Below are 22773 nucleotides of genomic sequence, written 5' to 3'. Positions count from 1 at the left end.
CTTTCTTTCCATCCCAATAATCTAAATATGTTATTTTATTGTTTAATTATTTTTTTTTCATTTTCATTTGAAAAAATAATGATGTTTGTCTATATTTATATTGCGTTCTTTATCTATTTGTATAACGTGTATTTTATTTTCTCTCAATTGGATTTAACATCATCTCTCTAAATTTGGATGGTGTTTATTTAATTATCATGTTAGCACATCTCTACTATAGACCCACGAACTTGATATTAATATGTGCTCACAATCATTGAATTTAGTCGCAATAAAATTGTGTTGATACTGGTTTATCAACGATGGTTTATTGAATTACAATTTTATTATAAATTAAGCTATTGAAAAATGTAAAAAAATAATATATATTAATGTAAAATATTTTTATCACGTAAAATAAATATATAATGAATTGGTTAAAAATAATTAAACGCTTAAACATACATATATAAGGCACGTGAAGAAAGAAAATGATATATCTCAACAATATTAGTAGTAATTAACAAATGTTAACAGATTGATTAATGACGCCAGAAATTAGTTGCTTGAGACGTGATGATCATGGAAGCACCCACCCAATCATGTCGACCCACCCACCCAATAATATTGATATAATATATATATATATATTAATGCATATTAGAAAACAGAAAATAATGTGACATGTTTTGGAGATACATTGTCTACATATATGTTCTGTTCATGTTTCTCCACAGTGGCATTTTGTCTTCACACTAAAAGAAAAGAAACTGGGTCCATGCATAAAGTTGTGCTTAATCTGATTTCATTTGTCATTTTCAGCTTTTGCATCGTCTATTTATTAATTTGAATTTGTTTACTTGCTTCCGCCTCATTAACAAGTTTAAAAGCATGCTTTATCAAATTGTAACTTGTTTCTTTTCATTGACCTATATGGAGTCGTGAATCAAGACTTGCGCAGGCAGAAGAAAGTAATGTTACGTGAAATAAAGAAGAATAAACCAGAGTCAATCTCTAGTGCCATCATTCACGTATATGGTGTACAGTCACAGTGAAGAGTAAGGCTGTGTTGTTTGTCACATTTTCAAGACCAGGAACAAAAATTCCCATAAGAAATACGGCCATTCTCTTTATAAATTTCCTCCTACTTAATCAGTAAGGTCTGGTGCACTGCTTTTGATGGAGGCTGTTTGCAATAATGCAAGGGAATATTGACAGAAATTGACCTATGAGGATACGGAAATCTTTTAAAATGGGGTATTGCATGGTTATGGATAGGGTTCAAATCAATCAAGAGCCTGAAGAAAAAAAGCAGTCTCAGGGGTTTAAGTAGCTTGCATAGAACTGTAGATAGTGTTCTTAGCTCCACAAACCCTGAAATCAATCTCATGGGGGGTTCTACTGAGGCTAATCTTATAAGGGGTCAGAAAATGGAAATGACTATCTGAAAGACAAGATAATTGAATCATGTTATCTTATCTGATATAAACACTACCGACAAAACTTGGCTGGGATCCTATGCCAATGTTTGTGAGCTGCAACAACAAGCTGTAGTAGGTAGGTTCGGATAGTGGACCAAGTTAACCACGTGGTTGAAGCCCCACTTGGCTCGAGTCTCATATGACTCATTGCTTGTTTGAATATCATGAATTCGAGGAAATAATGAGTTGAGGTTATAAAAGATATGCGATGGAAACCGAGAAATGAAATGATGAAAGTAATGCAATAAACCATTCATGTTTTTCACGTACGATAGACTTGGAGGACTTGTCGGGAAAACTTATTGGCATTGGAAATGATTACTCCCCATTTGCTTTATCGTTTTGGTGACAGTCGGAGCAACTTTCTTCAGCCATGCTCGCTCGTATGGATTAGAGCTTTCGGTAGGTTATAGCTTAAGCACAATAAAAAGACTAGCAGAAGAATTCAAGCTTACGATAATAAATATTACATCGTAGATCACGGCAATTACTAAAATTTCGCTCTGATCAAACTATATATTGAGAAACAAACCCCGTATGCCAAATTTCGTTCCTTTCTCTTTTGATATAAGAGGAAACAACACCCGCAAAGGTAAATCGAAAGCAGCCCTCCGAATATAGCTAGCCATGATAAAAGAAAAAGCATAAAGAACTCTGCTGGTATTGGAAAAAAAAAAACAGATCAAGTTATGAGCAAAGAAGAAAATGACAAATTAGAAAACTGGGGATGGTTAAATCATCTTCAGGGTCGTACAAATAGCGGCGAACTTCCACCGCGATCTGATGGCAAATTGGCGTTCGTAGCTGGTCGGAGAAGGAATTGCAAAGGGATGCTTGATTGTATCTTCCGGACGGTTAGAGAAGAAGACACTCTTTGTTTATGGAGAGGCAATGGGAGAAGTGTTCTCTGGTATTACCCTTCTGTTGCTCTTAATTTCTCCCTCGAGGTAATAAATATGCTATTTTCCCTTTTTTTACTTCCCCTCTAGGTTTTTGGTTTAAAAATCGATTTTTTTTTTCTTTCTTTTAATTTTTAGAATGAATGAATGGGTTTCCATGGTCGTTTTAGTTTTGCAAGATGTTATTTTGGAGATGGATTGTAAAAGTTCGGTGTTTTTAAGGAAGACAATGTATGTACGTGATGTGAATGATAGAATGCTATTTGTAGAGAACGTATGGAATGAATAACGATGATGTTATTTCTTATAGCTCGGGAGATACCATTTTCTGCACTTTATGTGATTTGCAGTGTTTATATGTAATCAATGTGGTCATACTACATAGAATGTTTCTACTGCAAGTTGTAACTGTAATTTCTTCAGTGCTTTGCTATTAGTGCAATTACTGCTATAATTTATCAGTCAATCTTTTTATGGATTGAATTGAGAACTTAAGGAGCCTATCACCTGTAATAATATCCAAATATCCAAGCTGAATGTCATTTAGACTATTCATTAGACAAGGGACCAGAATGCAATGTGCTGTGGTATTTTTGTTTTACCTGTTTCATTGTTTTTGTAACATATCATTTAGGTTAACTACTTTATCAAGTCTCTGGAGACTATGTGAAACATGCTAGTCTATAACACCCAAACTTCTTTTATCAGCAAGTCCAATCTTAGTAGTCGTTTTACTCCCATGGAGGACCTTTGATTGTGTTGTCCTATTACTTGACCCTATCTGAACGGCCATTGGTGCTTTTTGCTATTGTTCAGATGATCAACAACTTTCTTGAGGATGAAGCTTTTTTTTTTTTTTTTGTGGCATGCGATGATGTTTGGCCTTTAATCGACAATAATATAGTTGGAAAGCAAACCTGTTAGAGGCTCCGGTTGGAATAGAGAATCAGATATAGAAGAAATACTGTTAGGTGAATTTTATCTTGGTTTAATTGTCTTGGAGAATGTGACAATTGATAGAGAGGTCACTCATTGGATCCAGGTAGGATGAATGCAACAGGGAAATTCATACCAAAATTTTATCTGATTATAGAATTCTGATAAATTTAAAGGAAATCGTTGTGATACAGCAGTCAACCTAGCAGTGTTGTGTTAGATTCAGCAGAACCATTTGAAATTTCTAGCTCCCTTTTGTGTATTGTAAATCTCTGGAATTTGGCAGAAAATGGATGGAATATTATTTCGATGGTTCTGCAGAGTATAAGGAAAAATGAAAGATCATGTTAGATATAGTACGCTTTTTATAGCTGGTAGAGGCTATAGAGGATTTCTCTTAAGGTCCATGGCTGATGAACAGGGCATTAACCAGCAAGTTTGTTGCAGAATATCAGGCTATCAGCTGCGGTTAATATGTCGTGATTGAATGTTTTGGCTCTCATACTATACAGTAGCATATAATAGCAGCTTGTGACTGAGTTCATAATGTAGTCTGAAGAGATAAAACCTTTTTAACTTTAAAATCGTCATTTTTTCATAATATTCCTCTATGTCCATGTACTTGCACAGTTTGCCTCTTCCTTTTTCCTTCGTTTTTGTTAAATTCCTTTCTAAGCTGTATTAACCAAACCCGATATCGAATATAATCATGATGTTGGAATAATAGGGGCAGAAAATATCAGAGAATCATTAAATGTATGGCCCTAACTGGTGAGTGACAACTTTTAAGAAATAACTAAGTGTTACTCTGCGGAAGAGCATTAGGAATAGATTAGATGATTATTTGCTCAACACATTGCCGATTCACCGTTGGTAAGATGTTCATATAATCATTGGACAAATGCCATCGACACAAGTTTCTCACTGCACACTTGAATTGATACGAAGATTAATTTATCGTAATTACTCTGCTTCTCTTTATGCAGGATCTGTACAGGAACATATTAAGAAATGTCTGTTTTCAAAATGGTCATGTATTCTGTGGAGCATCTGCCAACTGCAGTTGGTTGCACAACATTGATCTTAATCTACAAACATATTAATAAACTACCTTCTTGACATTGCTCACACAGGCCTTGCTGCAGACAATGGAAGAACACATGTTGGGCAATTCCAAGGTATTTACCATTTCTTGAGTACGGTACGTAAAAAGGATGGAATTCGGGAATTTACAGTGGTCTTCCTGCCTCTCTACATGGGATGATTGTTCTTCGGGCTTTATATTTTGGAGGTTATGATATAATGAAGGAAATTTTGTCCGAGAAATCCGAAAGCAAATAAGTCAAAAGATTAGTACTTCAACAGTAAAATAATTCAGTAGTGTTTCTCTGTCTCTCTCCTTTTGCTTCCCAAAGTGATGTAAGCTTGACTCTTATGCATATAGCTTTTGGTCAAAGTATGATCTGGGGGAGGTCTTAACTGGAGAGTATTGTGTGCCATGAACAATGGGTCTAATTTAAAACAAAGTATTGGGACAGGTTAGGTATTAGAAAAAAAAACACATGAATCCAAGTGGGAAACCCATTAAAGAAAGCCAAAGCAAAAGCATGACTTCATCCCCATGAAAGAAAAAGAAAACAAAAGAGGTGATGAACTCATAAAGTACTTAAAAGAATCTTCTTCCTTTCTCCCCCAACTTTTAGACCAAGTTTTTAACCTAAAACCCCTACCATTAAGGAACTTTCAGTGGGGCACTTGAGTTGCCCATCTCTCATTTCCTCCATTAAAATATATACCAAAAGGAAAAGAACAAAACCATTACTTTCTTTGTAGCTTTTCTTTTTCATCCCACAGAAAGAATCAGAAGGAGATCCTTCTTCTGTTAGGCTGTAAAGATTCAGGATGGGGTCCATGGGTGGGTAAATCAAACACACACTCCCATATTTGTAAATTTTAAGTGTTTAAAAATCATAATCCAAAATTAACATTACCACCGACTCTTTGTGATTTGTTGGGTGGTGCTGTCTTTTCCAAACCCAAAGGAAAACTATTTCACCTCATTTGACTTGAAGTGGATGTTTTAGTCTTTAATTCATATTAACACTAGTGATTGAAAGTTAAGGGTAAATAATTTATGTAGTCATCAATATATTATTTAATTTTTATTTTATCATCCAAAAATTATTTTTTTCAAAATCAAACCTACCTGTTGTTAAAAAAATTAACGGTGATGCTTATATGATATTCTTTTATTAATATTAATTTCAATATTGATGTGACATTGTCTTATGGTAACACATCATCATCACCATTAATTTTTTAATGGTGGATGTTTAAAATAAAACTAAAACATATCGTTAAATATGATTTTAAAAAATAATAATTAAATGACCAAATCATAAACTAAGGTAGTAGTGTGTGATAGTTTACCTTAAATTCAAATATATATAATATTTGTAATGAAAGCCATGACATGTCTTGGAATATTGTCTGATAGCATGGTGACGACAACTTGGGGCCCCGTCTTTGCCTTGAAATATACTAAAAATCACAGCTTTTTCAGTTCATCACTGCACTTATACAATTTCCAGACAAGTAGCTTGAACCAAGTATGAAGAATTGTCGAAACAATTACAATGAAAAAGGTTGAACAACCAATTGTGGAATGAAATCTGTGGGCCAAAAAAGAGCCGTCTTAAGAATTCCCGGGATTTCTTTTTTCTTTTTCGTTATAATAATTGGGAGAATTTTGTCAGATGATGCGAGAATACCCTGCTCGTCTTTATCAGTGAAAAACGTCACCAACCAAAAATTAAACCCACATTAACCATTCTTTTTCATCAAGAACCAACCTTGCGCAAATTTCAACGGCTCTGATTGCTGAATGTGAGAAAGGCGCCATCGTTGGCAACAGATGAAGAATGGCCGGAGTGTGTGAAGGAGTCACTGTAGTTGTTTTAGACTTAGTTTTGTATATTAGAGAATAATAAGGAAAGAGACTACTGAAAATATTAATGAAAGTGGATGAATTAAAGGCACTTCAACCATTACAACTGGTGTGTGTGAAGGAGTCACTGTAGTTGTTTTAGACTTAGTTTTGTATATTAGAGAATAATAAGGAAAGAGAATATACTGAAAATATTAATGAAAGTGGATGAATTAAAGGCACTTCAACCATTACAACTGGTGATTATTCTATTTTAACGAACCGACCTCAAACAAACTCAGTTAATTTTAACGAACCCGACACCAACTAATCACGTTTTATTCTAACACAGATCAAACCACCCCGAGTTGCTGAATCCCCATATCTCTCCTTCCTCAAATTCATCAAAGAAAAATATAATTTTTCACACATACAATACAATTTCATTCACCTGATTTAATTACTACAATTCAGTTGTTTTCCTTTTCTTTTTTTTGGAATTCGACTGCCTAATTTTATGTTCATCAACTTACAGATAATTATGTCCAGATTTTTAAAAACATAAAAATGGCAGCTTAATTATAAGTTTCTTTTCTTAATGCTATTATGAATTTATGTGTATCATACCCAGAGAGCGCCAACTTCGACGAGCTTTGGGACGAGGTGCCCACTAAGGTGGAGGGCCACAAGGGATTCAAGTCCGCCGACGCTCGTTCCGCCAATGAACACGGTGGGAGAAGAATTCCGAGAGGAGAGGCTATCGAGAGCAGGCGGCGTAGGGAGGGAAGTGATCTCATGGTCATCGAGTTCGATGACAGTGGGATGAACCCCGATGGTGGCCAGGAGCTTTTTCATCACGTGACACATGCAACAAGAGGTTCGGCTGAAGATGATCACAGGGTTCTCCGATATCAACCTCTTGATTCGTGCCTCCGTTGACTCCTCCTCGTATATGGAAAAGCCGGCACAGCTTATGGCTGTGGTTGTGCTCATAGGGATGTTGTTTGGGGAGGAAGGCGGTTGAGGTAGTGGACTTAGATCAAGCTGCACAATATTACTGGACCAGCTCCTAAACCTTTGCATCGCCAAAACAAAAATCAAGGGTGTGATTATGGTAATGTCGACGGGGAAAAACAAGTGGTATGAGAATAATAAATACTATGATCAAAACGAGAAAGAGAAAGCACCTTTGCTTTGGGCTTGGGGTATCGTTGCTTACGTCATAAAGTACTATGTTACATAGGTTCTTTAAAATGAGGACGTAAGGGATTTCAGCATTCATGTAATCAATTCATTTGAATATCAAAACTTATTACCTGATATAATAATAATTTCAAAGTTTATATATTTTTATTAAATTATATTTAATTTAAATAATTTAAAAATTATTCCTCGTTTTGATTCGAAATAATTATTAATGTTAAACTAAATTATTAATAAATTATCAGAATAAAAACTATTATTTGCATATATGAATTATATAATGACATATTTTACAATTAATTAATAATTTAATTAATGATTTATTAATAATTAATAAATTACTATTTAATAATTAAATTATTAAAGTAAAAAACTATCTAAATCATCATTCATCGTATAAAATCAGTTCATATGAATATATCAATAAAGAAGAAGAAGAAAAAGAAGGAAGAAAGTATCTTTAGCACTTTACGAAAAGATAACGTTTTTTTGTTAATGTCATATTCAGTCTGTACAGTAAATATAATGTTTGATATAAATTAAATAATTTAATATAATATTTTAATAATTATTTGAAATTAAAATAAAGATTAAATTGATAAGATTTTTATTATTACAATTTTATTGAATTATTTTAAATTAATATCAATTTGATAAAAATACTTAGTATATATTATATCATATATTATTTTCATCAAATTAACAGTTAAACTTAACGATAATAAAAATATAATATGATATTATATTATATACAATTTTACAAAAAATAATAGTTACTAATAAAAATAAAAATAAAAGAATAAATAAAATATCAAATAATTAATTTACCCTAAAAATTATAAAATTAATATATTAATAAAAGTTTGAAGTAACTTTATATGTGTTTTGTTTGATGAGAGTCGTGTGCATGTGGGCACGTATGATAGAAAGGGTGAAGTTCATATACACGAGCAAGCAAGCATATGTTATAGAAACCATCTTTTTCGATTATTTTTCTTAATGTTGTTGATTTATAACCATGCCACTCCCATTTTTTATTATAATATATATTATAGGTGCAAATAGATTGAGTTTTTGAATAATTATTTGTAAATTAATCGTATAATATTCGTTTATTAAAATAAATAAATAAATAAAAATAAAATTTTTATATTTATTTAATAAATTAATGAATGCGAATAAAAATAGGTTTAGTTCGTTTATGTTTAAAAAAATTCATTTATCAGCTCACTTATTAGTCAATTTATCGCTTCACATTTCTCTTTTAATTTTTTCATTTTTAATATTGGTAAAGGTTAAGGAATGACTAGTGATGTCATTTTTGAACATTTGAATGAACATATTAATGATCGTTAATTGTATATGTTCAGAGGCAAAACACAAAAAGGAAATGTCGCCCCAAAAAAATTGAAAAATTATAATTTAGACCTTTTGAAATTTTCATAAAATTTAATTTGATCTCCCACAAAATTTTAAAAAATTCAGATTAAGCTTTAATTTTTTAATGTTCTTAATTAAATCCCTCTCATAAGTTTTAAAAAATCTTATTAAGTCTCTCAAAATTTTAAATTTTTTTAGTCAGACCTCATTTTCATGAAAAATATAAATTGAATGTTTCAAAATTTTAAATTTAAACCTCTATTAAAAAAATTAAGTTGCCCTCAAACTCTATCACAAGTTCCAACATCAAATATGTCCATTTAATTTCGATTGTTTGTTTGATTGTTTAGAACATATAAATGAACATGTTAGTGAACGCTAAACAAACCGAGCACGAATACTTTTAAGATTAAAATAAAAAAATAATATTAAAAATTTAAACAAATATGAATCAAATCATGAATATTTGAAAATAAACAAATGATTCGATGAGATGAAGAAATTAAGAGGTAGAAGAAATAATAAAAGGATTGGAAGGCTGGATTACACGTGCCGAGGCAAACGAGTGAGGGGGCAACACGTCGTGCGGCAGAATTATACGGTAGTTCGGAAATACTGATTTTTGCCGGAAAAGGTTTTTTTTAATAGGAAAAAAAGCAGATAATTCATTCAACGGTGCCAGATGCATGAAGAACAACAAAATTTGCAATACAGCTGGGATAGTCGTTTGCAAGCCAAACTGGGTCCCTATTACAACATGCAAATCCAGCAAGCTCGTGAGCCACTCTATTCGCTCTACGAGGGACGTAGCTCAGAGAGTAAAGAGGTTCTTCTTTCAACAGTTCCCTTGCCCTTGCCCGAGCAGTTACACGCGATGATTAGTAATCGTAGTTACTGACCCCATTAAGTTGCCTTCACTGCCACGTGGAACCCATAGATCGAACCTTGAGTTAGCCCATAGCCCTTACCTTCTCTCGGCTTTCTCAGGGAAAAAAAAGTTTCTTTTAGAGACGTCAGAAAATTATTTAGAAAAACAGGTAAAACAAATTACACCGAAAGTATTGGTATTGAAATCAATCGAAGTCGCCGAATGATGATAAAAAAATTAAAAGTTTTTTTAAATTATAATTGTTGTTGACATTTGTCGAGAGTTTTATCTAAATTAATGGTTGCGGCAGTTTTATCAAAATTATTATTGATAATTTTATATGAAGGACCGGACTGATTACAAACTGAAACAAAAAGAAAATCGGCACATAAGTGGAAACAATGACCAATTTGAATGCATAATAAATTTGAAAATATAAAGTGAAAATTCCCCTTTTTAGTCTGTATCAGATTGGTCCGTTTAGTTTAATAAATTAAGGGTGATTTTGGTTCACGGAATGTAAAATTACCAATGAAAATATAAGATTATCAGGGAATAGGATTATTGAAAATATTGTATTTTGTGTTTGGTTGGTTTAGCAGGAATGTAAGATTACTGTGTTTGGTTAAAGGAATAAAAGATTATTGGAATGTATATTTGACCAAATTGTCTTTATTATATATTTGTTTTTTTAACAAGTTAAAAAATATTTATATATTTTCTTTAAAAATTTAAATTCATAAAAATTTTATATTTTTTTTGCAAAATTAAAAATATAAAAGGTTTAATGAAAGGGTAAAATTTTATTTTAATCTTGAACTTCATATAAATTTTAATTATAGATTTTTTTGTAAATCTAAAATAGTTTAAGGATTAATTTGTAATTTTTGGAATGTATATTTGACCAAATTGTCTTTATATATTTGTTTTTTTAACAAGTTTAAAAATATTTATATTTTCTTTAAAAAATTTAAATTCATAAAAATTTTATATATTTTTTTTGCAAAATTAAAAATATAAAAAGGTTTAATGAAGGGTAAATTTTATTTTAATCTTGAACTCATATAAATTTTAATTATAGATTTTTTTGTAAATCTAAAATAGTTTAAGGATTAATTTGTAATTTAACATTCGTATAATTTTTATTATTCAATGACAAAAGAATGATATATTTGAAGAAGAAAAAATTAAGAGTATTTTAGTCCAAAACGCCGGCAATCCAACAATACATAAGGAAAGGGAGGTAATGACATTTCCGATAATATACTTCAAAAAATCTACTATTATTAATAAAACATTACCGGGAATGAGATTTCCGACTAATCAAATATGAGGATGTGGATTCCATTCCCGTGTGAATCCCACATTCCTTTATACAAACAGCCCCTAAAAAATTTTAGATTCAAAGTCAACCTCCTATTTTATACGCAACAAAGTGACATGACCAAACTCATATTCAACTTAAGATAACTTTGCATAGTATTATTTAATTTGATTTTGTTTTTTTCAACTAAAATTTTAAAAAAATTATTTTTTCTTTTTTATTTCCATAAATAAGTCCTTCTCTCGGTCCTCTGTCTAAATATAAAATTTATTGATTACCTATAAGATTATTAAAAATATTACTGCTGCAACTGCTAAAATAAAAGATAATCCCACGCAAAAGGCAACGAAGGCAAAGAAAGGAGAGCTGACATGGAGGGAACACTGACCGGGGCCGGTGATCCCACTGGCATGACATAAACATCGGAAAATAAATTACACTGCCACGTCATCATGAAGTTCACCGGCATGACTGGAGGTTGTCGTGCTTCACCTTCCTTCAGCGAGGAGGATTTGTGGCTTCGCGGGAAGGAAAAAGACAAAACGTGGGGCCCCAGACTTTTTGGAATCGACGTGGAATACCAACATGCTTCAATAGTGAAAAGGGACTGAGGGCCAACATTATGAATAGGGGCTGTAAAACTGTAAAAGGGAGGAGTCCTACCAATTAAAGGTGTACCGTCGATGGTGGTCGAAAAATAAAATGATGTGCTGTCTGCCACATGTGTGATGTGAGACAAGCTAAAGATAATGACGTCATCATCAGCATTACCTTTGAACTTGAAGCCCCACTTAAACTCCCCTTCTTTTTTTCAATTATTTTCACCTCACCACCTCAATTATTATTTTTTTTATTATTATTTGTACCAATTTATGTAAAAGTTATTAAGGAATTTGTAACAAAGTTGAAAATGTAAAAAACCTTTGAATATTTTATTTGAAATAAGGGTAAACTACATCAGATATCACTAAACTTTGTCTGTTGGCTTGTTTGTACAACTAAACTTTTAATTTTATCAATCATAGCATTGAATTTTAGTTTCACCTTCAATTTTGTTGCGAAAATTATCAGTGACAAGTGGCGATCGACTGTTGACGGTAATTGAAAAATACAGTGGTAAAAAAAAATTTAAAAGTTCAGTGCAAAATTGATATACCTCAAAAAATTAGTGTCTAATAAAAGTCATTCAAAGTATCAGAATAGCCGCACCAAAATGACGTCGATCTCGTTTGACATACCATATCAGGGACCATTAGTAATGTCATCTTCCTGTTAGTGACATAATGATAAAATGACATAATTGAATAAAAAGTTAAAATTTTATGATATAATTGATAAAATTTAAAGTTCAATAATTTAAATTAGTTATCAGAAATACCTAACGTAGTTTACCCAAAAGTAATTACTTAATACTGACATAAGAGACTTCGTAATAATTTACTACCCCCATTTTACTTTTGATAAAATATAGAAAAGGGAAACAACATAGAGGTTTTTACATAACTGACACCGTTTGATTTTAATTTTACTTTTTTGACACCGTTTGACCAATATTTTCAGAACTAGCACCCTTTCTGCTGAGTTGGCAAAGGCGCGTCCCCGGGGGCGCGCATTACCCGTGTTTTTCGCTGAGTGGATGCCACGTGTGAAGGGCGTCCCCGGGACGCGCCTTTGCCAACTCAGCAGACAGTATTTTGTTTTATATAAATAATTTATTTTTATTATTATTATAATAATAATATATATGTAAAATGTTTCGATTATAATGTAAAAATTATCAAGTTCGAGTATTTTTGATTTTGATTATCGATCTATTAATTTTATCAGTTAATTATTTAAATGTTATCAATCTAGTCATCTCATATCAATATTTAACGAAAATATTGATGCATAAGTTAATAAATTAGTATAATTACATATTTAATCTTCAAGACTTACATATTTTATAAAATTAGTCTTATTGAAAATTTAATTTAATAAATTTAATCTTCCAATCAGAACATGAAATGTGTCATCGTATATAAATGCAAATATTTAGGTGTACATACATTGACAAATATATAAATGCACTACATTAAATTATTAGAAATAAAAACATTCATTTAAATACAATATTAATTACATAAGAGTTAACGGTTATATGATGATAACAGAGCTGGACATTTTTTCTATTGTGCCCGATGTTTCTACAATGCCCACATCGTTTTGTTCTGTGACTTCTCCGAATATCCATATCACAATGTATTTAGTAGATTTTGGAGACCTGAGTCCCTCAATAGCAATGGATCTGGTACAATTGTAAGCCAAGTTTGAATCTCATTTGGTCTCTTTCGTTTCCTATGGGCGGAAACTCAAATTCATATACCTTGAATACTTGTGAAAGTTGGTATACGGGATCACATAATTTTTGTAGTCCAAATGCGAATGTGAGCAAGCAGCAATGACATGAGAGCATGGATATTTGAGTGCTTGAAAGAAACCACAATCGCACCACTCTCTTGCAGATTAACTCTGAAAGAGTTAGCTTCAATCCCTTGCAGCGGACGTGGCATTTCGGTACACGAAACAATTCACGGGTACAGAAAAATTTGTAACTAACATCCCATTTGATGCAGCCACTTTTTCTGTAAATCGGCTACTAGTCTTGGGTGGTAAATATGTCCGTTTTGCATCCAAGTAAGAGCTTGTCCACCGAGTTTTGCAAAGAGTTGACCCAAACGAAAATAAGTCTTTTTGACCACGCCGTGACTGGTAAATGACGCGCCCTTTAAGGTGATTTATTGCTTCAGCAAGTTTGTTGTCATATGACCATAGCGATACCCCCCGTATATGCATTTGTCCACATTTCTTTGCTGATGTCCTAATGTACTCGCACCCCTTCTTATTTTTGCCAAACAGCTCTTGTAGCATCGACTCAAACCTTTGAGGTAGAGTTCGTAACCTAAGCCATTAGGAATATGTAATAGTTCATATGAAGTATAAATAGTAATAAGAAATTGATAGAAAAATTGGGAAAAAGTAAACATACCCATCCGACTAACTGACGTTCATCGTTCTTCTTTGTATTTTCGTAAACCACAGCCAATAATAAACTTGCTTGTATTCCCAGACAAGAAAGTACCATCAATTTGGACAATTGGTTTACAGTACTTGACTGCATTAATACACTGAGGGTAAGTCCAAAAGACTCGGTAAAATGGCAGCGATCGCGAACCATTCGATCATTCACGTAATGATTTGAGTTTCGAACTCAACAATTGTCCGGGATTAAGTCTTTGCACAACATGAAACCAACTGGGCAGCTCGTTGTAAGAGGAATCCCATTCGCCATGAAGTTTGCAAATGGCATTCTGTTTTGCCAACCACACGCTTTTTATATGAGACAGTGTACCATATTGACTGTATAGCAGAAATCAACACTGCAACAGCTATATGAGAGCTTTGCTTTCACAATGGGCATGATTGCTTGACAAATAATGTTGGAGTCCAAGTTGGGATGATCCTGGTTTATACGTGTTGCACAACAAGTATGAGGACCGTTGTATCTTTAGTTCCATAAGTTGTTCTTCCTCTTCCTCTTGATACACGGACCATCCATTGACATTCGTTGTGACGTTGGACGCAGTAGCAGACATATTTCTCCGTGTTAGATCGATCAACTCGGACTGAATTGAGTTACGAATATTGTAACTCTTTATTGCCATCATTGCTTCCTCCTCGATGCGAACTCCATTCCAATATGTAAATTACCGTCATTGACTGATGATTGAAGTCCATAGTTGCCAACATCAGGAGATCTGGAAATTCAGGCTCATACATTGCATCATAATCAGCCTCATACATATGTGCAGGAAGTTCGGCTGTGTTGTATTTATCGGAACGTCATCCTCGTCACATCAGAATGTACGTTAAATTGTGGTGAGTCAGGTTCAACGAATAATCCCGTTTCAGCACCTCTGCACCTGGCTCCCGAAGAGGTTCTTCTGGTGGAGATGAGGGTTCCTCGATAATCCAATGTTGAGGTCAAATAAGTTCCTGCTTGCGTGTCCTCTCCTTGAACTTGAGGCCATTGTATCATGTGGGATGTGAATAGACTGTCGTCTCGTTGGCATTTCCATATGTAAGTCGAAAACATTGGCAGATGAATGTCTGCCCCTTGAAGTAGAAGAGATTTGCCATATGGATTATTGGTGAAGCCACGTGGTTGAGATCATAAGCAGTTGCAGATGAATGCCTTCCTATGAACTTGATGGCATGGTATATGGCGTTGGATCCGCCATTAATGATGTGAATCATTACAGATAAGTTGTGTCGGCTATCAACTTGATCATTTGATATGCAATGCCAAAGTGAGAGGAATATGAGAGACAACGAGTTGCACGAACCTCAATAAAAGTGGCATACATTTCAATAAGAGATTATGAACTCCCCATATGAGCATCACCATCATAGAAACATATCATCGTTTGAAAGCTGAAATGATGTATACGTGAGCGGAAAAGTTCAGTAGGAAATCTGTACTGAAGTGAAGATAGTCTTCTCTGGCCTGCTACACGAATCTTTAACGAAATTTTTGTGATTAACTCCTCAATTGTGATGTTTCTCTTCAAGGTTAAGGGGATATAAGATCTGACTCAAAAAAAACCCCCTCTTCAGCTTCCTTAATTTCTCCATCATACAAAACAACAGCAGAAAGACGACTCATTTTCAGGGAATTTGAGAATTTAGAGTTTGGGAATTTGAGAATTTGAAAGATTGTGAACTGAAGTTTGTTTTGAAAGTTTATAATACGTTCATATAATAGTGTCTATAATCGGTTCACTATTCATATGAAGGCGCGTTCCCGGGGCGCGCCTTCCATTATTTCGTCAGAGAATATGTTATCATTGCCCTATTATGTCATTCATGTCCCTCGGGGACACTAGATATATCAGTACCTATTATTTCACTATTCACATGAAGGCGCGTTCCCGGGGGCGCGCCTTCCATTATTTCGTCAGAGAATATGTTATCATTGCCCTATTATGTCACTCATGTCCCTCGGGGACACTAGATATATCAGTACCTATTATTTCACTATTCATATGAAGGCGCGTTCCCGGGGACGCGCCTTCCATTATTTCGTCAGAGAATATGTTATCATTGCCCTATTATGTCATTCATGTCCCTCGGGGACACTAGATATATCAGTACCTATTATTCACTATTCACATGAAGGCGCGTTCCCGGGGCGCGCCTTCCATTCCCGGGGGCGCGCCTTCCATTATTTCGTCAGAGAATATGTTATCATTGCCCTATTATGTCACTCATGTCCCTCGGGGACACTAGATGGATTGTGAAATCAGTTAAATTATAACCAAAATTTAACTTCTTTTGAAAGTTCAGCAAGTTAAGAATAAATTATACATATAGATCAATTTAAGTTCATAACTTAAATTAAAACGTTATGTGAAGTTTGAATAAATTAGATAAAATGTTATGAATAAATTGAATAAATGTGAAGTGATAAGTTGATTGTGACATTGAAATTGTATGGAATGAGCATCGAGATGTTTTTACGAATAAATGTGAAGTGATAAGTTGATTTTAATGTATACTTTTAATATATATGTAATGATAAAATCATATGTATGGATAAATTTAATTTCAATTTAAGTATTGTGAACTATAATTGGAATATAACTTTTAATTTCGAATACAATTGGAATATTAAGTTGAAATTTAATGTTAAATTTCGAATACTATAATTTATATTTTAAATTTAAATTTCGAATAGTATAATTTGTATTTTAAAAACATTTATCAAACATTTAATGTTAAATGTGAATAAAAAACAACATTAAAAATATGTATGTAACAACATGAAACATTTAAATAACATAACCAAATTACATAAAATTCTGAAATTTAATTATTTAAATAACATTAATATAACTGGATCACCGATGTCGTCTTCTCGAATGAGTTCCACATGGCGGTGGTTGCCTATTTCGTGGAGGATTTCTTCGGGAACTTGTTCTTCAGTCTCCTCATCTTCACTATCATCATCAGCAGCATTTTCTTCATTTGGTGTAGATGACGCTGAAGGGGCTGAAGGGCCTGTATAAAATAACGACCCTGGAGGAGTGCTAGTAACAATCCCACCGCTCCCCGGGAACTGTGGAAACTGTGGAAACATTGGCATCGATGTATGTGATCCAGATGAAGATTGAGGTGTCTGCGGAGAAGCACCACCAGCCAAATAAGATGCATATGAACCATATGCTGGATCATTAAAATAGTCGTATATGCACCCCCATATGGTAAAACCCTGCGGGTTAGGCATGTAACCTGGCGGGCTAGGCATGTAACCTGGCGGGCTAGGAATGTAACCCTGCGGGCTCGGAATGTAACCCTGCGGAGATGGCATATAAACTGGTGGCTTGGCATATGAAGTGGAGGGCTGGGCATGTACCCATGCGGCATCGCGAATAAGGATGTTGTGGTGGGACTGATGCAGAACCGGTAGCGCCTTCTCTCCGTCCACGCGTCGGGGGACATGATATTGAGACGGTTGACGTCTTTCTCGGCGCCTAGGAATGTTAACCCCTCGTGCTTCCACCGAAAGTAGAAACGGCTTCCCATTTTCATTAAACCAGTCCATATAGTTATCCGTAACCATATGACCAGTTTCAGCGTAATATTGTCGAGGGGCCAACAGTGTATATCGGTTCTCCCAAAGCGCAATCCAATCTCTGTGTCTCACCACCCAGTTAACATCTTTCTTTCCTGTCTATCTATGTTATGCACGTCGTCTAAATTTCTAGGAGCTCCAGGAATATATTGCGTACAACCATACTGGCGGAGCACGCGATCAACTGGATGCCACTTAATATTGCATAACATATAAGAGGTATAACCGATATCCATACCTCTAATGACCCACTAAGGTGGGGTGGGATGCAAGCTTTCACTTCATCGCTCGCATAAGGTATCCACTGAAACTGAAATATAAATATACAATTCAAATAAATAAATATTCTAATTATCTAACATTTTAAATTAAAATATAATAATTAAACAATTTAAAACATACCTCAGACCCAGCTTTCGTATCAATAAGTAAACGAATTTCCTCTAACCCAGTAGGTATACTTTTATGGTCCTTTCTTTTCATCGACCACCTATGAAATATAATATAAACTAAATATCACCCTATTTAATTGAAATATTTAAATCAAAATTTAGTTCGAAAATTACCTCAACAATAAGGGGAATACGTATGGTTCATTCACGATCGGGCATAAGAAAGGCATGCGGAACCACGCCCATGATTGTAGAAGCAGAAGACATCCACCGATAGCAGTTTTTTATAATTCGTCGCCCGACACATTTCTCTAAAGAGAAATGCCAAAACTGCAGCACCCCCAACTATATCTTCCAACTTCATCAAAATCGATCAGATGCCGCAACCACATACAATGCACCTGGTTGCGAGATTTGTCGGGCATCAATATTCCTCCAATTATTCGTAGAATATATGCCCGAGCACATGCCTTTGCTTGATCCTCTGAAGCATTTTCATTTAAAACCTCAAAATTAGCTTTCAACCAAGATAAAGCTATTCTACCTCCATTAAACTCTGGCGGAGCAGCTCCAAGATAATCAATGCACATTGATTGCCAATCACCATCCGCCATACCACATCATATTTCCGTCGACGGGAAGCCCCAGATGCATAGAGACATCCTCCAATGTAATTGTTGCCTCTCCACATGGAAGGTGAAAAGTGTGTGTTCGGGCCTCCACCTCTCAATCAGTGCAGAAATTAGGACATGTTCGAGTTTGCAACCGCCTATAATTGTTGCAATATACCCGAACCCGGCAGAAGCCAAATGGCAAAATACGTTCCGGTGTCGGTATACGTGGATTTTTAATAAAGTTTCTAAAATACGATCAGCATCCTAAATAATATATTATAAAAAAAAAATTAATATAAATTCATAATAACTTTAAAATAAAATAAATTTAAATATTAACATTAATTATAAAAATATTACCATATCGCTAAAATGTCTGGAGATATGATCAATATCCAATCGCAACAGCATTTCGTTTTCCATTATAACTGTAGACAAAACAATATAATAGCAAAAAAAAAATTAATAATTCTAAATAAATAATAATTATATAAATATTATTTTAATAAAAAATAAACTATTTAAAAAAATACTAACATAAAAATAAATTTCTTACCACTAATAACAAATTTAAAACTCAAATAGTTGGAGAATTTGAGTTATATAAGAGAGGAGAAGATGATTTTGGTGTGAAGAATGAGTGAGGGTTGAGGGGGTTTATATAGGGGAGGATGAGGGTAGTTAGGAAAAACGGATGGGGGCATTTATGACATTTAATGGAAGGCGCGTCCCCGGGGATGCGCTTTCCACACGTGTCTGCTGATATGGCAAAGGCGCATCCCCGGGGACGCGCCTTTCACACGTGGCATCCAACTCAGCGAAAACACGGGTAAAGCGCGTCCGCCAACTCAGCAGAAAATGTACTAATTTTGGAAATATTAGTCAAACGGTGTTAGAAAGATAAAATTAAAAATAAACAGTGTCAGTTATGTAATTTAGCCAATGAGCAGGCTTTGAAGAAGGTGATACTGGTGGTCACCATGCATAAAGGTCAAGTCCGGAGATCAAATCAAAATAAAGCAAAGCGATATTGTCGTCATGCTGAAGATCATCAGCCGTGGTTGATGGACGATTGGATTGGAAAAATCTTTGAAAGACATTGCCACGCCAGAACTCAGACAGCATTATGGCATGCCTAACCTAATATGTCTTAAATTCGATCCAAGACAAAATACCCCAAAAGAAGGCTGAATTGGATGGCACAGACCTCCGTCAATTTACAGCTTTGGCACTTTGCAGGTAAAGCAAGCCACTACATACCATCCTTTACTTTTCTTCACTTTACATCACTGTTACTTATTGGGAAAGTCTTAAATACGACTGTCTTAATATACAATTAAGAAAATATATTATCGATTTTATTATTATTTTTTAACAAAAATAGTAAAAAATATCAAAACCATTATTATTTTTACCGGTTTTATTATTATTAGGCGCTTTATTGGTTTTGTTAACATATCCGGTAAAACGCTATCGGTTTTGTTATTTTTTTTACCGATTTTATTATTATCGGACACTTTATCGAATATGTTAAAAAACATTAATGTTTTAGATAGAAATAATAATATTTTAGATAATTTTTTATCGGTTTTATAAAAAAAAATAAGATCGATAACATATTTTCTTAACCGTATATTAAAACTTCCGCACCGTACAACTTCCCTTCTCCTTTCTTTAAAACTAGACAAACAAAGTTGATTTAATAGAGAATTTAAAATTAACAACAAATTCATAACATATATTTAATTTAATTTGTTGAACAATTATTAATATTGACGAAAATTAAGATTGAATTTCATTAATAATTCTGAAAAATCTAAATTATTTATTTTTTCAAGCTATAAATTTTATATTTAAACTATTTTTAGGATGAAAGCTTTATATTGTTTAAATATTGTTCTTTTAACATTGGTGAAGTAAATGGGAACAATTTTATTTCGTCGACCGTTAATAATTCATAATAATTTCTACTCTAGACGAAAATCATAAATGATCAGAAAACAGACCTGGACCAATATTTTTTTATGAGAGATAATAAGTTATAAGAAAGAATAACTGTGAAGATTTCTTCTAGGTTGCAGTAGGTTCAACCCCCTCTATAATTATTAGTCGGAGATATTTATAGTGATCCTAGCTGGTGCCGTGAGACTATCATTTTATTAGATATATAGTAATTATAACAGTAGACTAATGAGTCAAATATATATAATTAAACGGGTATCATTCTGATTTATTATGTGGACCTATCAGTAGTTTTATCTATACACTATAGTCATCTCAAAGATTTGTGTCTGAAGGGTTAGGGTTTCTTAGAGACTATGGTAAGCAAAAAGGCTTCTCTAAGAACCTCGATAGATATAGAATTGATCATTTCTAAAGGTATAACATATAATAATTGTCGATAAATGTTAGTCTAGTTAGTAGAAGTTTTAATACATATTTTAGTGCCTAAATTATATATCAAACTACGATTTGATGTCTAAACAATTTTTTCGTTAAAATTATGTATATAATGTTTTCAACGTTACACTTTTAGGTGTCTGGACGATAATAACCGTTAAATTTGACATTTATCTGACACGTATCATGTATATAAAATTTTAAAAATTATTTTATTTTAAAAAAAACTTAATATTATAATTAAAACAATAAACACTTAATTTTACATACTCCGCCGTCGATCGGTCACCGTCTGCCCATGTCCATCACTATTAACACTGTCAAAATCATCTCGTTGTCGCGACTAAAATCCAATCCCCCAACCACTGTGAAGCTGCATCTATATTCGCGAAAAACAATGTGAAATATTATCGAATTTCTAGGTTTTTTTTATTTTTCAACCATTATAGTCGTCCGTATATAACACGATAGTCACCGTAGAATTCCTCGTCATGTTTCAAATAAAACCCGACCGGTGGTGACTCTTCATCGTCGGAGGTGGGGGATGAGGGGGGAAGGGATGATACTGGATGAGGTTTGATTTTTAATTTTTTTAAATAAGGTTTTTATTATTAAAAAATTTAAAAAAAATATATAGAGGTAGGTACGTAAAAGTGTAACGGAGAAAACATTAGATATATATATTTGACAATATACTATAGACATCAAATCGTATTTTAATGTATGATTTAAACACTAAAAAAATATATTAAACCTTAATAAAACATGGTTAACAGAATGATAAGAATATATTTACCAATTGATTAATTTCAAATAAATATTATAAAAATATTATATAATCATTCATTCAATTCAATCTATCATTTAAAAAGTTTAATATTTTATCTTATTTATTCAATTTATTATTAATTGTTATAGTTATTTTAGGGTGTTTGCCATTCTTACAGGATTCCTCATTAAAGACAAACCACACATGCTAAGTACTTTGGCGATTTTCCCGAAAAATCACCCTAAAAAGCTTTTATTTCCTATCAGATATTGTTCAGACTTTATTTTCCAATCTAATACACTATACATGAAAACGCGGCATTGCACCGCGCCTTACATCACGTGGGGTAAGACACCCATGAAACGTTCTTTGTGAAACGTGTAAAAAATTCAGCTGTTAATTTTATAAATATTTTTAAAATGGTGTCTAATTTATAATTAATTTCTGTAGGGTGATATTTTTGTAAAACGTCAACTTTATCTATTTATTTTTATTTTAAACAACAGATAATAATCTTTATTGACTTTTAAAATTAATTATTTTAAAATATTAAAATAAACTTTTAATTAGATCAAATAAATTATTATTCACTTTTTTTTAAATAAATAAAAATGCAATAAAAAAGAATTAAAAGTGAATAAAATTAAATAAAAATAGAATGTAAAGCTAAAAAAATATAAGCCCTTTATTTAAAATAGTTTTCTAATATTAATTTTAAAAAATATAAAATAAATATTAAATTTTAATTTTAATTTTAGTAAAAATGAATAAACATTATTAACTGTAGTTAAATAATAATTAATGAATAATAATTCATTTGATCACTCAATTGTAATTAAAAGTTTATTTTAATATATTTTATAATTTTAAACAATTAATTTTAAAACACTCTATTATCAAGACGTAAAGTCATGTTTATGATTGTTAAA

At 32.9% G+C, this 22773-nt stretch overlaps 1 protein-coding gene and 1 pseudogene across 1 annotated transcript; one reads left to right on the top strand and one right to left on the bottom strand.

Annotated features, from left to right (window-relative positions):
- The first annotated feature begins 1984 nt into the window (after positions 1-1984).
- On the top strand, positions 1985-4636 carry LOC120156942 (annotated as a pseudogene).
- A 1949-nt stretch (positions 4637-6585) lies between these two features.
- LOC120156817 (glutaredoxin-C6-like) lies at positions 6586-7341 on the bottom strand. The gene has a single exon (XM_039168078.1). The coding sequence runs from the start codon at positions 7302-7304 to the stop codon at positions 6843-6845; it is 462 nt and encodes a 153-aa protein (XP_039024009.1). The 5' UTR covers positions 7305-7341; the 3' UTR covers positions 6586-6842.
- Positions 7342-22773: the final 15432 nt, after the last annotated feature.

Source organism: Hibiscus syriacus, unplaced genomic scaffold (genome assembly GCF_006381635.1).
Source record: "Hibiscus syriacus cultivar Baekdansim isolate YM2019G1 unplaced genomic scaffold, ASM638163v2 tig00111238_pilon, whole genome shotgun sequence".
Lineage (NCBI taxonomy): Eukaryota > Viridiplantae > Streptophyta > Magnoliopsida > Malvales > Malvaceae > Hibiscus > Hibiscus syriacus.
This window is presented reverse-complemented; position numbering and strand designations above follow the sequence as displayed.

Excerpts from the sequence above, each read along its gene's own strand:
- LOC120156817 (XM_039168078.1), bottom strand. The coding sequence starts at position 7,304 with ATGCAAAGGTTTAGGAGCTGGTCCAGTAATATTGTGCAGCTTGATCTA.